Source organism: Cyphomyrmex costatus, unplaced genomic scaffold, assembly GCF_001594065.2.
Source record: "Cyphomyrmex costatus isolate MS0001 unplaced genomic scaffold, Ccosl1.0 scaffold14, whole genome shotgun sequence".
Taxonomy (NCBI): domain Eukaryota; kingdom Metazoa; phylum Arthropoda; class Insecta; order Hymenoptera; family Formicidae; genus Cyphomyrmex; species Cyphomyrmex costatus.
Window position 1 is genome coordinate 539,168 of NW_017275390.1, and position 15,987 is coordinate 555,154.

The window sequence follows — 15,987 nt, forward strand, 5'->3', positions numbered from 1 at the left end:
CTAATATGCATAATATAAATATAATTATAGATTGTAAAAACATGTTTCTTACAATCTTTAAAAATGTAAATGAATATAATCGTGATCAGTCAAACAACTTATTTTATAAAAGAAATATAATTTTATTTTGTGCAATATAGCTATTATCAAAAAAAAAAGAGTAAGCAAAAAAATGTTCTATTTTATTATTATTAATTAATATTTTTTAGTTATGGCATTTATATCTTTTATATGCTATTGCATTATTACCGACTGTCTACTATAACTGGATGGAAATAGACCATTAAAATCAGAATTATTTGCCGCCGTAAATATAGATAGATCTACTTATCGACTGTGTAATCCCGACTGCAGATAAAATAACCTACAAACGATTTATTGGGTTTCTCTATTCGCAGCTGTGGATTTTAAGATATCAGAAAACAGTTTAGCAAAAAGTCTGTGTTTTGAACATAAGACGTCTTACAATTAAAGATACAAGACGTCTTTGTAAATATTATTTAAAATGTTAGCCTCTTGCAACAATGCAAACATTGTATCTTGTACAGACAACTTGTGTTGCAACCAAATACTGGATACCTCTCTATCGTGAAACATATTAGAATAAATTCCGATCGAAATTATTCTTTTTTAGCTAGAAAACACAATAGAAATAATTGAATAATTTCGATTGGAATTCATTTCGAATTGTTCGCATGATAGCGCAGGACTCCTATTCTTGAAAAATGTCGTAAAACTAGGAAAATAGTATATAGTATGTGTTACGTATACTATACGAAGTATAGTTATATCATCCATATATATTTTTTCTATCTCTAAAAATTAAATTTTATTGAGTGTATATTGTCGAACGCAATCTCGACCTGACAATGCTTTGTACGATTTGGGCGAGACTTTATATTTCCTATATATTTTTCTTAATGTTCTTCTCTTTCCTTTTTTTCAATATCTGGATATAAATTATATTTTTAGTGTAAAAAGAAAAAGTATGATACAATGTGATTGAAGTCAATTTTATGAAGACAAGAATTCGAACTGCAGCGGCTATCCAATCAATCAAAGCGACCGTAGAAATACGCGCGCGCTGTTGCAACGATTCGAATTCAATACAAGTCACGAAGGAGGCGTCGCGTCGCGGCGTCGCGACGTTGCGACATGCGCGACATCGTCAGTCTAAACGTGCTCGTCGTTCCATACACATTGTTGTATGTCGTTTCAAGTCCGTTTCGATTCAAATTTGTGACAAATAGTCATGTCTCTGCGTTTTCCAATATAAAATTAGAGGACACGTTCAACGACGGTGTAAGTGGCAATATATTTAAAAATGTTTTAATTTGTATAGAACACAGAATGTATATTTTGTACGATGCGAGACATCTTTGTAGATTGAATTTTTGATGAATTCGCGTACAATCTAAGTTTATATATGTGTGTATGCATGTGTGTACTATTTGTTTGAAATCAATCATCACGAAACGGTGAAATATAGTATATAAAAAAAAATTGTGGATAAAACATTTATGGTTTTTTTATATGTATACTTTGTAATTATGTACCCAGATTTTTTAAAAATTGAATATTTTAATAATACTTCCATCTCCTCCCTCCCCGTTTAATGTTGAAGGGTTGTATCGCCTTAAATCTCAAATTGGACCAATACAAAGAGATTTGTATTTCTTAAATTCTTGTATTCAACAACATATTAAAAAGAAATCAAATCAGTCCCGAGCAGTTATCTGATTTCTTATAAGATAGAAAATGTTTTAACTTTATGACAGAAAAGCAAAGTATGTATCATTTATTTTCATTTTACTTAAATTTTTTTGCTAGTCTATTAGATAACAGCATAAAAAAGAATTTGTTAAAATTTTATTTTTTATACAAAAAAAATAAATAATATTTAATAATAGAAATTATAAAAATTTAATAAAAATTAGTTTAGAATTTTAAAAAATTATAGCTCTCTCTGTCTCTCTCTCTCTCTCTCTCTAAAGATTTATTTCTTAAAATATTTATTTGGTAATTAAAGTTCTAAAACAGTAGCATGCAATTAAATTTTCTCTAGAAAAAAATTAATCATATAAATTATAGTTAATAAATTAATCTTAAATACATACATTATATGTATAACACTATAAGAGAGAGTGAGAGAGAGAGAGAGAGAGAGAGAGAGAGAGAGAGAGAATACAATAATTGTCTGTCATAAAATTAATTCATAAAGTATGCATATAAATATCATAATTTTTTTCGTGTATTTTTGTTTTAAGTGAATAGTAGCAATGGATAACTAGGTCAAACTTTAGGTTTTACTCGGTCAAGCGTCATGTCGTATCTACCCTTTAAGATCTTAATTTTTCTATGTAATACAATCATATAAAGAAAGCAAAACTTTTACAAATTTTTGTGGCGTCGAGTGGCTCTGTGCGATTGACTCGCGATTTGTAGACCCGAGTTCAATCCCACGTGCGCCCAAACGCGATTTTTCGCGTTTAATGAGCCAAAAAATGGCTCCACCTGGTGATCAAAAGATCTATGATCATCAACGCCGTTCGGATTCGGCGTTAAACTGTAGGTCCTATACATCAGTATACATCACTAGTATACATATCAGTAGATATTTGTCTCTAATATCTGACTGAGGTAGGATTCTGTGGACCAATCACCCACAAATCCGAAAAACAATCTGATTCGAGAAACGAATATAGGCTCGGACAAAAGAGGAAGAGGTCTATAAACGTCCTATGCTCCACATAAGGAGATAAAAAGGAGATATATACCGTTTCGTTATATATCAAAAGAAAAATACTTGCTACATTCGTATTTCATAAACGTTCGTTCGTTCGCAATTGTTAGTTTATGATCGTTCATGATTAATTTACCAAGGAAACACAGAAAAGACAAAAAATCAAAATGACTTAATTTTTTAATAAAATAAAAAATTTTTCAAATTTTTTACTCCATGAAATTATATCGGTTTTAAATATTTTTAATGTATCTTTAATGTATCTAGAGTATATTTGCAAATCAAAGTATATCCGCTAGATGTAAATTGTATATAAAAAGAATATAAAATTATTTTTAAAAATTCAAAAAATTATTATTTATGTTTAATTTTTTATATATTTACATTATTAAAGTTTACAAATTATTAGGTAGAATTCTAAATTATGATATAGGAATATATAAAATGAAACAGTTTTTATATGAAAAAGTATTTGTAATGTCGTGTACATGCGAAATGTCATAATGAATAGATAGTTAAAACTTGGTATATTATAATAGTGACTATAAGTATATTATAATAGTGACTATAAGTATAATCAATGAAAGCTATCAATTATAGTATAACATTTAATACATAAATAAAATACGTAAGTTGTTATAAAACATTTACTTATCAAGAATATTGCTTCAAAGCCTTGTTATAGGATATTTTATTCTTTTATATTAGCTGACCTTTCATAACTTCACCTTGAATCTAGGGTTACACCGTCTTGCGTAGCAAGATAGCTTACACTACGATACATCGTGTTCTTATTCGCAGTGAATGTGCACTCGTATAACACGTGATTGTACTTACATATTCGAACTAGTAACAGAATGTATGTACTAAAAAGTGTTAAACACTTAATCTACAAATATATAATCTTATCACCATTACTATACACAATATAGGTTTTTCGCGTCTTGCAAGAATGCGAACTGACAACGCACAAAATTAGTTCTAGATGCCAGTTTTTAAGAAAAAAAATATAATAGATCATTATTTATAATTATGTGTTTTTAATACTTCAAAGAAAAAAAACTAAAGACACAAATGGTCTAATTGTATATATTAAGAATTAATTTAAAATTATTTCTTTAATTCCAATATCTCATATCCCACGATATGGAGAAGTGCTACCACCTAGGATTGTACTCTCGATATTAGAACTACTGAAACTTTCATCCGCACTAAAATATATGAAATTTGTGTCGGAATTGCTGCTCAAACAGCGCACGATGTCCATTGGATGTTCTTTAGATCGTTGTTACGTTAAAATTTTGTAGAGTGGTGGTATAGTGTGAAAAACTTATACGTGTAGTGTATCTACAAATTATTTCTTTCAGTAATAACACAAACTAATATATATTTCTTGAATTTTTTGCTAATAATTTTTTAATGAACAACAACCGACGGCTAAAATCTTTAAATGTTATTCAGAATTATGATTTTGATGACATACGTCAAAATTACGGTTATTAGAAGTTCATCCTCTCATAAATATCAAAGATTTTATGTGAAAGTAACTATTTTTTACATTAATTATCTTTACTTTATACATTAAAAAAAAATGAAGTCGTCAATACTTCCATCACAGCAATTTAATAGAATATTAAATAGTTAAAGACAATTTTTTTCTATTTCCAGATGTCCGAATCCGTAAAAGTAGCGGTAAGATGTCGGCCTATATCTAACAAAGAATTGCAGCAAGGATGTCAGGTACCTATATGATATAATCTGCAAAAATTTACCTTTTTAAAAAAAGTAAATAACGGCATCAAGTATGCGCACTTCCTAAAACATTTGATATTCAAAAATTGCGCTAATTTGTATTCAATAAAAATATAGTTACTATTTGCCTACGTATTAGGTATGCACCGGATATAGTGATTTTACCGGGTAGCCGGATAATCGGCAAATACCAGATAATCCAACCGGCTATTATTTTTGTCAGATAATCCGGATATTATTTGGTAGAAAATGTTCCAATATTTTTAAAAATGTAGTAATATTATTAAATAGAGAAAATGCAATATCTCTCATTATTCATTTTGAGAGAAACAATGTTTTCATTGTCAATCTTCTCGGTAACTATACTGTGAAACAATTATTAAAAATAAAAATTAAGCACTTACATTTTTTATTATAAAAAATAGCATTTTTGTGTGTCAAGATATAAGTAATCAATTTATTTTGATTTTCTGTATAAAAACATTCCCTGTAGAACTAAACAGTCTTTCTCTGAATTTACTGAAAAGGGTAGATTACTTAGAAGATATCTTCTATGTATTGTCCAAGTTTCATAATTTTCTGAATTTTTGAATTGGGGACCTTTCCTTATTAGATCAAACACTCAACGAAATTAGTTTCGAATATCCTTCATAAATCGAAGACAAAACAAAAATGATAGTGTCTAAACCATGTTACTAGCGTCACTTAAATGTCGTCACCTTTAAGAAAAAATGTTTCGATTAAGAAATACAATAGAGATACAATTTAACCATCGCATCGATACGACTTAGTCAAATCTACTTTACGTTATATCGGAATGATACATTATTGATAACAATGATAATTATTTCGAATAGTCAAATTATAAGAGGTATATACTTATAGATACGTATATTGAATTTTTAGAAAATAGATTAAAAATTGCAAGGTTTTGTTCTTTATAACATCATGTGGCAATTGCGTGTAATACAAACGGTACTACGTTTATAGACCGTTTATCGATGGCGGATGGAATATGTGCCAAATCGATAGTCCGGTCAAGTTACTCTACATCTTTCCTGTAAACGACAACATAGACTCTTTGCTAGTATATACATATATATGTGCACACATATATGGATATACCGTCACACTTCTTGCTTTTAGTAACGTTGCGACTCACGCGATCAGCACTTTGCACATTTCGAAATTAGAAAGCCACGTAATTCACACATAAAGAATTGTTTAATGTCTTTTTGTTCTATGATAATTTCGTAAAAGTACAGTATTTAAAAATCGCAACTACAGTTTTCATAATTTCTTAATTTATTGACTATAAAATGTTTTTAAATTATATTTTATCTATTATATATGTACATTTTAAATTTAAAGGATATTACATGATGATACTTAACTAAATTACTGAATTAAACATTTTCAATAACATTTGGTGTGCTTTGAAATTATAAAAAGCTATGTAATTTCATTTTTCTATAATAATATAAATTCCTAATAATATAAATTTTATTTTTACCTATTTACTGAAAACTAAGAACGCAAAAAATAAGAAAAATAAAAATAAACTTTTATTATAATTTCCTATGAATCATTATTTAACTATGTAAGTATAAACATTTTTTAGATTTTGCAGCGAAAAAATTATAATTTTATATGAGTTACTGTTGCTACTTTATTTAAAGAGATACTGTATAACATGGTGACTAAACTCCAACAGTATCGTTGTTTTATTGATTAAATGCGACGTATGCACATACGATTAACTATACTAACAATACGATTTATGAGTCATCGACACATTATTACGTACAGATACATGCTATATTATATCACTATACATGCACACAATTTATCAAAAGAGGTAATTTTTAATATCCTATACTATATTATATCCTTTCGCATAATAAATATTTCGATGAATTGGCCACTTTAAACGCTACATTGGGATAAAAATCGATAAGAAAATTTATCATTCCATTTTTTCCTTTGTCACAAAATAATCTAGAACCAAATACATATATTTTGATAGTGGAAAAAGAATTTTTATTCTATGAAATCAATACAAAGTGTACCTTAAACAATAAAATAGTATTTTTAATAAAACCAATAACTTCAAGATTTCCTTGACACACAAAATAAAATAATTATTTATTTATTTCTCTATTTGATTTGTGATGGGGTTAAATATTTTTTGAATAAATAAGGGTTTAGATTTTTATGGGACTACTTTGTACAAAACAGATAATGGAAAACAACGCGTGCTCGCGTGTGCATATAGTGTTCTCGCTGAATAATTTATATGCAACGACATACGTAATCCATAATACCGTAATTCACTTATAGTATTATACCTACAACTTCTACTACACCTTCACTACATATGTATATCAATGAAGCGACGTTCATCCTGGCAAGAGAAAACAGTGCAGCTGACATTCTTATCAACGATCAAAATATATCATGTTCTATATTTAGCGCTTAAAGTCGTTCGATTTTTGTTAATATAATAGGAACTGCATGTTTTTACTAGTAATACTTTTCGATATGTATCTAATGATAAAATAGCACAATTATCATTACTACTAATTTTATATTTCGTTACATTAGCTATTTATTATTTTCATTAATTTTGTATCAATTTATAATAATTAATTTGATCTTTATATCTTTTTACTGTTCAACCTTATATTAAACTTATTAATTATTTAATTATGATATACTACTAGATTTTATTAAATAATATGTAAATCAAGATTTTTAATTAGTGTATACAGGATGTTTCTTAAAATCCGTTCACGAATCATATAGTTTAGCGTTACTGATCAAAAATTGACAATGAGTTGAAAAATATCATTTGCAATTTTCGTAATGGTTGACGAAATATTAATTTTTAAAGATTGCCAAATAAGCGATTATCAAATTACGTAGTGTTATTCCTGATCAAAAACTAAGTCGAAATAAAGGTCTATCATTTCATAAACTCTAATAGTTAATGCAGGCGGTTAGACATTTGACAATCTTTAGATTTTTATCACATGAATACGTCACGTGCGAGGCCGATCAGTCGTCTATTCGTGCATTATTCACTCAATGTAAATATATACAGCATATATACGCTCTGGTGATAACAATCAGGAAAATTGCGTGTATATATATACATACTAATATTACAAATAGGTTAATCCGCTTTCAATTCATGCAAGTTTTGGATCATAATTAGTGTACGAGATTTGAAGAACATTGTTTATGGAGATATCACCATTAATAAAATTACATAAAAAATATTTTATTAAATTATAATTTTATCAAATTATACTTTCTTATACCTTAAGAAAAAGTATTTCAATATATTGATTAATTATTCAGTAATTGATATTTCACTAATAATTGATGAGGTATCATTAGTCACTGAATTTTTAATCAGTTTATTGAAACATTTTTTCCTAAGAGTTTTATTAAATTTTTATCAAAATTTCTACTAAACCCTGCATTATATATATATATATATCAAAAATTGTCTAACAGAATTTGAACTCTCCTTTCCCTTACTTTGTTAAGTGATCGATACCAACAAAAAAGGGCACATCGATTATGTCGAGTCTTAAGCACTTCTTACTGGTACGTTTATTGCAGAATATAGTGACGATCGATCCACTGACAAAATCCTGTACGTTGGAAAATACTACCAGTGGAAGTGGAAAAGTCTACCAATTCGACGCCGCGTTCAGCCCATCCGCTACAACAGAATCGGTTTACGAAGACGTAGGTTCCGTCATTGTCGAAGCCGTCTTAGAGGGTTACAATGGCACTGTGTTTGCTTATGGTCAAACTGGTTGTGGAAAGTCTTTCACAATGCGGGGATTCATCGAACGCGCATTGGAACATTTATTTGAAGCGACTTCCACTGCCAGTTCAGAAACAAGGTATTCTTACAACTTATAAATTAGTTTAAAATACGCAATACAAAATATTACATTTTATTTTAATGAAAACGAACAATGCCTATAATTATACAAATATACGGATAAAATTAACAATAAGAACAGCTCATGTAAAAATTAAAATTGTTTAATAATTTAACAATTTAACAGCAAAACGAGCTACATATATGTATTATAACTTCCAATTGCAAAATTAAATTTTAAATTGTATGAGCTTCTTTCCGTTTTGCATTACGATATAAGGATGTGTGAACTATTGTCTTACAATTAGTTTGACAATTTATACTAAAATCTCTTTGTCACGATTTTACATATATAATAACAGAATGATCTTAAACTTGTATGCTACACTCATTTACGGTTTATTTACTTAATAATGACTATCCACCTAAGACATAGACAGCTCTCGTTCAAAGCCAAAATTATCTTTACCAAATAATATCTTTAACAAGACGTGCGGAATTGTACTTATTGTTAATAAGAGCGTTTTCGTATCGTTTTAATTTTATTACATTTTTAATTTTAATTTTAACTATTGTTTATTACACTTTCTACATTCAGATATTTAGCATTGTTGAGCTACCTCGAGATCTATAACGAGCGATTACGAGATTTGTTACAAGACGACACTGGCGAAACTCTGACACTAAAAGAGGACCCCACGAAAGGTACTTACGTCGCTGGTGGATTGCGCGAGGTCACTGTCAAAGACGCGACCGAATGCGCAGCATTAGTTCAACAGGGTGATCAAAGGAGAGCCGCAGCCGCGACGAAGATGAATGCCGCCAGTTCGAGAAGTCATGCTGTTTTAACTCTATCACTCGAAGCGATTGCCATCAATAATGATGATAAACGTGGCAATGCTGTCAGAAGAGGTCGATTGCATTTGGTCGATCTAGCTGGATCTGAAAGGCAAACTAGGACTGGAGCTACAGGAGATCGTCTGAAAGAAGCTGCCAGTATCAATCTGAGCTTATCAGCGTTGGGGAATGTCATTAGTGCGCTAGCTGCCGGAAATGGAAGACACGTACCTTATAGGTACAAATAAAATTTTTTTTATATTATATAATTTCTCGTAAATTTTTAACTCAATCTTTTCTGATTTATAGATACTGTTATTAAAAACAAAATTTTTTTTTCTCAGGGATAGTAAATTGACGAGATTGCTACGAGACAGCCTGGGTGGAAATGCTAGGACTTTGATGATCGCTTGCATAAGCCCAAGCGACATCGATGCTGATGAGACTCTCAGCACTTTGCGTTATGCCGCTCGAGCTCGTTGCATTAAAAATAAGCCCATTGTCAATGAAGATCCCAAAGACGCTCTTCTTAGACAGTATCAATTAGAACTTCAACGTTTAAAAAAGTTGCTTGACTCCAATGACGTATTAAATGTTGGATCGGACTTCCAAACGGGGGGAGAAATAGAAAACTCAAGAGAGAAACAATATTCCGAGGAGGTAATGTAATAATTATTCTCTTCATACTTTAATTTTACATATACAGAGTGCCTTATTTCAATTTTATTTTATAAATTATATAAAATATAGTAAAAGAAAATGTACATATATCTAAAGGTGGAGAGGCTAAGAAAAGAGTGCGAGAGTTCAAATTTGTCAGCTCAGAAACTGAAAGAGGAACTAGAAACTCTGAAATTTCGTTACGACTTGGGATTTAATGTGACGGACAATAGGGATAAAAACAGTGAAACATTTAGTCAAGGATACCAGGAGATGAATGAGTTGGACAAAGAACGAATAGAAAGAAGAAGGAAGAAAAGGGAGGCAGCTCTACAAGACGTTTTAAAAAGATTGGAAAAATTGACAATCGGTGGAGAAGAGATCGGTAATGCAGAACTGAAGAAAAGAAGGGAGAAAAGAAGAAAGAAGCTGGAAGCCCTTGCAGGGGCGTTAGAAGCCAATGATGCCAATGGTAGTGTCTTCCAAGTATATGGTCAACTAAGGTTAGTTTATGTAATAATTGTACCTAATAATTGACATGAATCTAAGGATTAAAATTATATGAGAGTTAATTTATAAAAATTTGTACTTATTTCACTGTATTTGATTTAAAATCAATTTTGAAACAAGTTAATTATTTTTTGTGTGTTTTATTTTATTTCGATATATTTTCATTTTAATACCAGTTTATTACAAATCGAGTATTATAGGCACACTCATTTACTAAAAGTTTGAGCTGAATTTGATGACTAATCTATGAATATTGGTTTTAATAATACATGTATAATAAGAAAAAACCAATATTTAAAATATAACAGATCGACAGAAGATGCATTAAAGAAGATGGCAAAGCGAGTAAAACAATTAGAAGCTGAAGCAGTAGACCTCCAAGCATCCTGGGACGCCGAACGTCGCGAACTTCTTCGAAGAGAATTATTAACGTCTCAATTGTGCGATCTCATGATGCCCTATCTTCGTCCTGGCTGCCCATTTCGAGATATCGCGGTAATGAGAGCAACGGCAACTTGGTGCGATGAATTAGGAAGATGGCGCTTGCCGGATGTATCTCCCCATATACCTCTACCTCCAGCCGCCCCTACTGTGCGAGTGGATCTTCATCCCAGTATTTCCTCCAAAGCGGATCATAATAACAATAGTAGTAATAGTAGCAATGACGAAAATGACAGTGGTCAAGATAATAATAAGGAAGAAGATGATAGACAAAGTATGAAGAAAAAAAAGGGTTGGAATGTTGTAAATAATTATTTTCGGAGAAGCAGAGTGGATACTCTTCTGGCACACGCAAGAGAAGCAAAATCTTTCGGTAAGATTATATCATATTTATCATTTATTATTTATATCATTTATTTATTTTTGTGTGCATTGTTATTTAATATTACCCAACAAATACAGAATATATATAGAATAAGATCCTAGATAAAAGGGATAATATACAGGCAAATTCATGTAAATGTAATCCAGTGTACTTTCTTGCAAAGAGTCTCATCCTCTGCCATCTCTACGCTCAACAAATATATATATTTATGTTTTGGAAAATTGTTACTTTGTTAAAGTTAATAAGGAGACTTTATTATGATTAAATAATTTGAATGTTACAGAACCGGGAAATCGGTTGAGCAGATCAGGAGGATCGGAAGACTCGGGACCGATCGCAGGTGGCAGCGGCTATCTGCAACTGAACGCATTAAATTTACAAAGTAGCGCACCGATACTTGATGAAAGTAATTACAGCCCGAATCGGCGCAGATCGGTAATACACGGTGGCTGGGTCTACGATGAGCAACCTAACCATTCTATGTATAACTCTTTCGTCAGTACTAAAAAGAAACTTCCTCCAAGAATATTGGAAGCCTTACCTTCGTATCCACGCGAGCCTACACCATTCAAATCATCCATTCACCTTAAAGGGATGGAATTGTAAGAGTAAGTGTCTTCTGTACTCTTTTATTCGAGATTTTAACAAGTGAAATGAGTTGGTTATCTAAAATTTGCAATTTTGATCTCATTTTTTGTTGAATTCATAATTCAAAATTGAAAATCAAATTTAAAAGAAGAAACATTTCTAAACATTAAAAATATAAGACATTTTCAAATATTTATTATAAATAGATGAAAATAAAAGTAGTATTTATGGGTCATACAGAGAATGTATTATACAATAAGTATTCAATATAACTTAAATATATACTTTCTAAAATAATTAACTAAAGTATAATTAACTAACGCAAACAAGTTACATGGACAACCTGTACGATTCACTAATTCTATTTATTGAACTCGCTATATAAATATCTATATAAACAGCGTGTAACTCACGCATTACTCATACATTATTTACATTCAATCTCTGAGGATTTATTTATTATAGAGGATGTTTAAGAAGTAATGAAAAATTCTGTCGCATATAGGGGTAGAATGGACTATAACAAGCGGCAATGTCTTAGTAGACATTGTCTAGTAACGACCATTATCGCTTGTTATAAACAAGTGCCTAGCGACGGCGAACTCGCGCGGCGCGCCTCGCTGGACAGTCGTATCACGCGCTTGCATTTGGCGATGAACCGGGCGAATTTGGATATTTTTATAAATTAATATCTCGTTAACTATTACGAAAATTGTAAAATGGTAGAGAACTTTTCTTCTTAGTTTCGTCCATTCTACCCCTAAGCGACAGAACTTTTCATTACTTCTCAAACACCCTGTATATACCTAGTACTGTAACTAGGTACAAATTGACCTAAGAACTGTATACTGAGGTACTTTTTTTGGTATCTATACCTGTACCTAAGAGGTATCATTTCTTGTGTATCAGTACCTATATTTAAATATATTTCAGTTTTGGGTGATACTTATCTGCACTAAGCAACTTTATTTTGCTATATGGGCAAAAACTGTATTCATATATTTTAAGAATCTTTTCCATTCTTTTTTGTTTCAGAGCAATGGAAGAGCCTGAATTGTGTCAACAGCTAACACAATGATTTTGAAAAGATGTCTTTTTTAAATAGCTATAAAATAGATCGGCCAAATTTGAGAAAAAATATATTTCATACTTCTTAATAGGATAAATAGACCCTGTCAATTTCATGTCAATTAATGATATGGTTTCCTTGCAAAAAATTCTTGAAAAATATCTTCAAAAACCTTCGGCAAACATTTTTTTCTTTAATATACTACAAACAAACATGATTATGAATTTACTTTTAATCATGTATGTCGTAGTATTTCGCTACTGAATTAATATTTTGTGATACATTCCAATATTAATTATACATACTTACATAATGTACAAATCGATTTCGTATAAAAGCAAACAAAAATATCATTGCATATTTTGTATGATATAATTGAAGCTACTATAAGAAGACCCTCGTGAAACAGAGCACTTTTATCATTTGTCATATCATGCCTAAGCGTGTAAAATATCAGCTTTATGATTAACAAACTTTAATTTAAAGCTATTAATTTAAAGAGTATCATAGTTTGGATATTTTCGTATCAAGATTTTCAATTCAAAATTATCTCAGGAAAACGCTCTTAAAAAGTAATTTGGTTGTTGCAGAATACCTTGTATATCATATACAAATACATATATGAAATTATATGTGATCATAGGTATTTATTTCCTAACTTATATTTGTATTTACGATCTTTAAAAAATTCTTTGTTTAATATTGCATATATGATTATATGTACATGAAATCATACATGATTTCGTACATGATCATATATGAAATCATTATGATCGGATATAATTACGATTTTATATATGGAATCACATATCATGATAATATTATACATAGAATCACATGATTATATATATAAAAATATAAATGTGAGCAAGTATGATTTTATACATGATTAGATATAATGTAATCATTAAAATGGTAAACATTATACGTAATGATATATATTTTATATATGATTGTATATAAAAATTTTTTCCCGGATCTAGTAAATATTTTGTAAATATTTCTATAAAATGTCTGCTGTTGTCTTTCATAAAATGCGAACTAGCATTCAAGCTATACATATGTCATTAATAAAGCAAAGGCTGTTTTGCAACTGTTAGAAGTTATTTTCGCTGAAATAGGATTATTTTAGATTCATTTACGAAAAATATATTTTTTAACTATAAGTACGTGTACCATCTTTTTGACAACACCTTAGTTATTAACCACATCACAGCTATACATCCATTAACATTTAATGTTTGTGGATTATCGACGTAGTGGCTTCATATGATTGCAGAAATCAAGCAATCTTGGATGTCATACAGCTTTAGGATAAATGACTGTTTTCGAAAGCATCATGAAATTAATTCCCGAATTAAAGGGGAAACGTTTTCCTTATCATAATTTTATTGTGTATATTCTGAAATATATAATTATGCTAATCAATAATATTTATTTTAGCAATAAAACTGGATTAATTTTTTACTGGGATTGTAATACTTTCTTAAAAATATTTTCATAATATTTACACATAATATCGTGCGTATTTTTAACTGTTTTTAAATAGTTTTTAATCCGAGTGCATCTTATCATAAGAATAGCATCTTATCATAAGAATATATATTGTATAAACGATCATAGACTTGCAAATACCTTTTTTTATTATTCAAATCAGTGTGAATTTAAAGATTGAAGTCTATTGGCAATTTTTTAAAAATAGTCAAGGGAATCCTAAAAGCAATTAGTCATAGTATAAATATGACATACATGCCACGTATACTATACATATATCATAAATTTTCGTACAACAATAGCGTTTTAATTAGACGTCTAAGTCCAATTCTAAAAATTCCACGTTGTCTTTTCGTGCAAACTACTATTTTGTGAACTACTATTTCGTAAGTACAGATTGCACAACTTTATGCGAAGCAAATGTGATCACGATTTTAAAACGCCATATTGAACTAAGAAATGGTAAAAAAGATTTCAAATTTAAAATTTTTTGACGTTTTCGGCATAAACTTTACCTCATATCAACTTTATCACATGTATTAATGTGTATACTTCAATTGTGGAAAAGGATTTTTAAATTTGTAAAAGAAGAAAAAAATAATATTACACAAAAATGATATGGCTATTTATAATAGTCGGTAATACAGGTAGCTCTAAGACTTCCAAAGGCTTTTGGAACTCTTCTCAAAACGTATACAAATGGTCAGAACTATATATGAGAACTGTGACAATACAATTTTATTGACATCGGTTTTATAATTTTCGAAAACGCATCGCAACGGGATTTCAATCAAAAATTTTAAAAGAGTAAATCTAATACACTGATTGTAATGCTGAAAGCTATACAATCGCATGCTTGTTTGTCAATTCGGCATTATCTAAATTTCACAATAAATGTTTCTTACTTTATAACGGATAAGTTATCTTATATTATATATATAAGAATTTATTACAATTACTTAACATTGGTTTCTGACTTTTCGGCTTTCTTCAAGAAATCATTAGCAAAGAGAAAAGATAATCAGATTAATAGAAAAAACAATGACTGCATTTAGATTTAGTCTACGTATATACAAACGTTTTGTAGTATCAAATTTCCATATTCAAAAACTCAACTATCAACTAGTTCAAAAACTAAATTTAAAAATAATTTTTATATGTACAAAGTGTGTCAAAAATCTGGATACAGTCGAATATCTTATAAATTAAACAAATTATTTTTGAGAAAAATGTTTTATCGAAAAATTGTAGATTTTTCAACAAGTGCATTAAACGACAATATCATCCATTTAATCTTGAGTGTGAGTATAGAAGAGCTCTGAAGATCAACTTAAAAATTTTTAATAGAAACATCTATTTTTTTTATTTAATATTCTTGTAGTTAATATAGAGGTCTTTACAAAACACTATAAAGAATTAGGTATTTTTTGAGATATGGGTTGAAAACTTTCAGGTATTACCAGCATTAACATTAATTTAATTTAATATAATGTCGTTCAAAATCATGACCTCGATAACATTTGTTAAGATTGAGGTTATTAGCGGTTGTCTGCTTTATTTTTAACTATTTAATCTATTATCTTTATATTTAACCATAAAAAATGTAA

At 29.5% G+C, this 15,987-nt stretch overlaps 1 protein-coding gene across 1 annotated transcript; it reads left to right on the forward strand.

The window, feature by feature from the left end:
- The first annotated feature begins 1,256 nt into the window (after positions 1 to 1,256).
- Positions 1,257 to 12,935, forward strand: LOC108783008 (osmotic avoidance abnormal protein 3). The gene is made up of 9 exons (XM_018551424.1): positions 1,257 to 1,302; positions 4,412 to 4,483; positions 8,126 to 8,415; positions 8,995 to 9,471; positions 9,578 to 9,893; positions 10,011 to 10,396; positions 10,712 to 11,217; positions 11,513 to 11,837; positions 12,853 to 12,935. Exons 2-8 carry the CDS (start codon positions 4,412 to 4,414, stop codon positions 11,833 to 11,835), a joined length of 2,370 nt encoding a protein of 789 aa, XP_018406926.1. The 5' UTR covers positions 1,257 to 1,302; the 3' UTR covers positions 11,836 to 11,837; positions 12,853 to 12,935.
- The last annotated feature ends 3,052 nt before the right edge of the window (positions 12,936 to 15,987 follow it).

Excerpts from the sequence above, each read along its gene's own strand:
- LOC108783008 (XM_018551424.1), top strand. The coding sequence starts at position 4,412 with ATGTCCGAATCCGTAAAAGTAGCGGTAAGATGTCGGCCTATATCTAAC. Across the intron at positions 4,484-8,125 it reads AATTGCAGCAAGGATGTCAG|AATATAGTGACGATCGATCC; the intron begins GTACCTATATGA and ends CGTTTATTGCAG. Across the intron at positions 11,218-11,512 it reads AAGAGAAGCAAAATCTTTCG|AACCGGGAAATCGGTTGAGC; the intron begins GTAAGATTATAT and ends TGAATGTTACAG.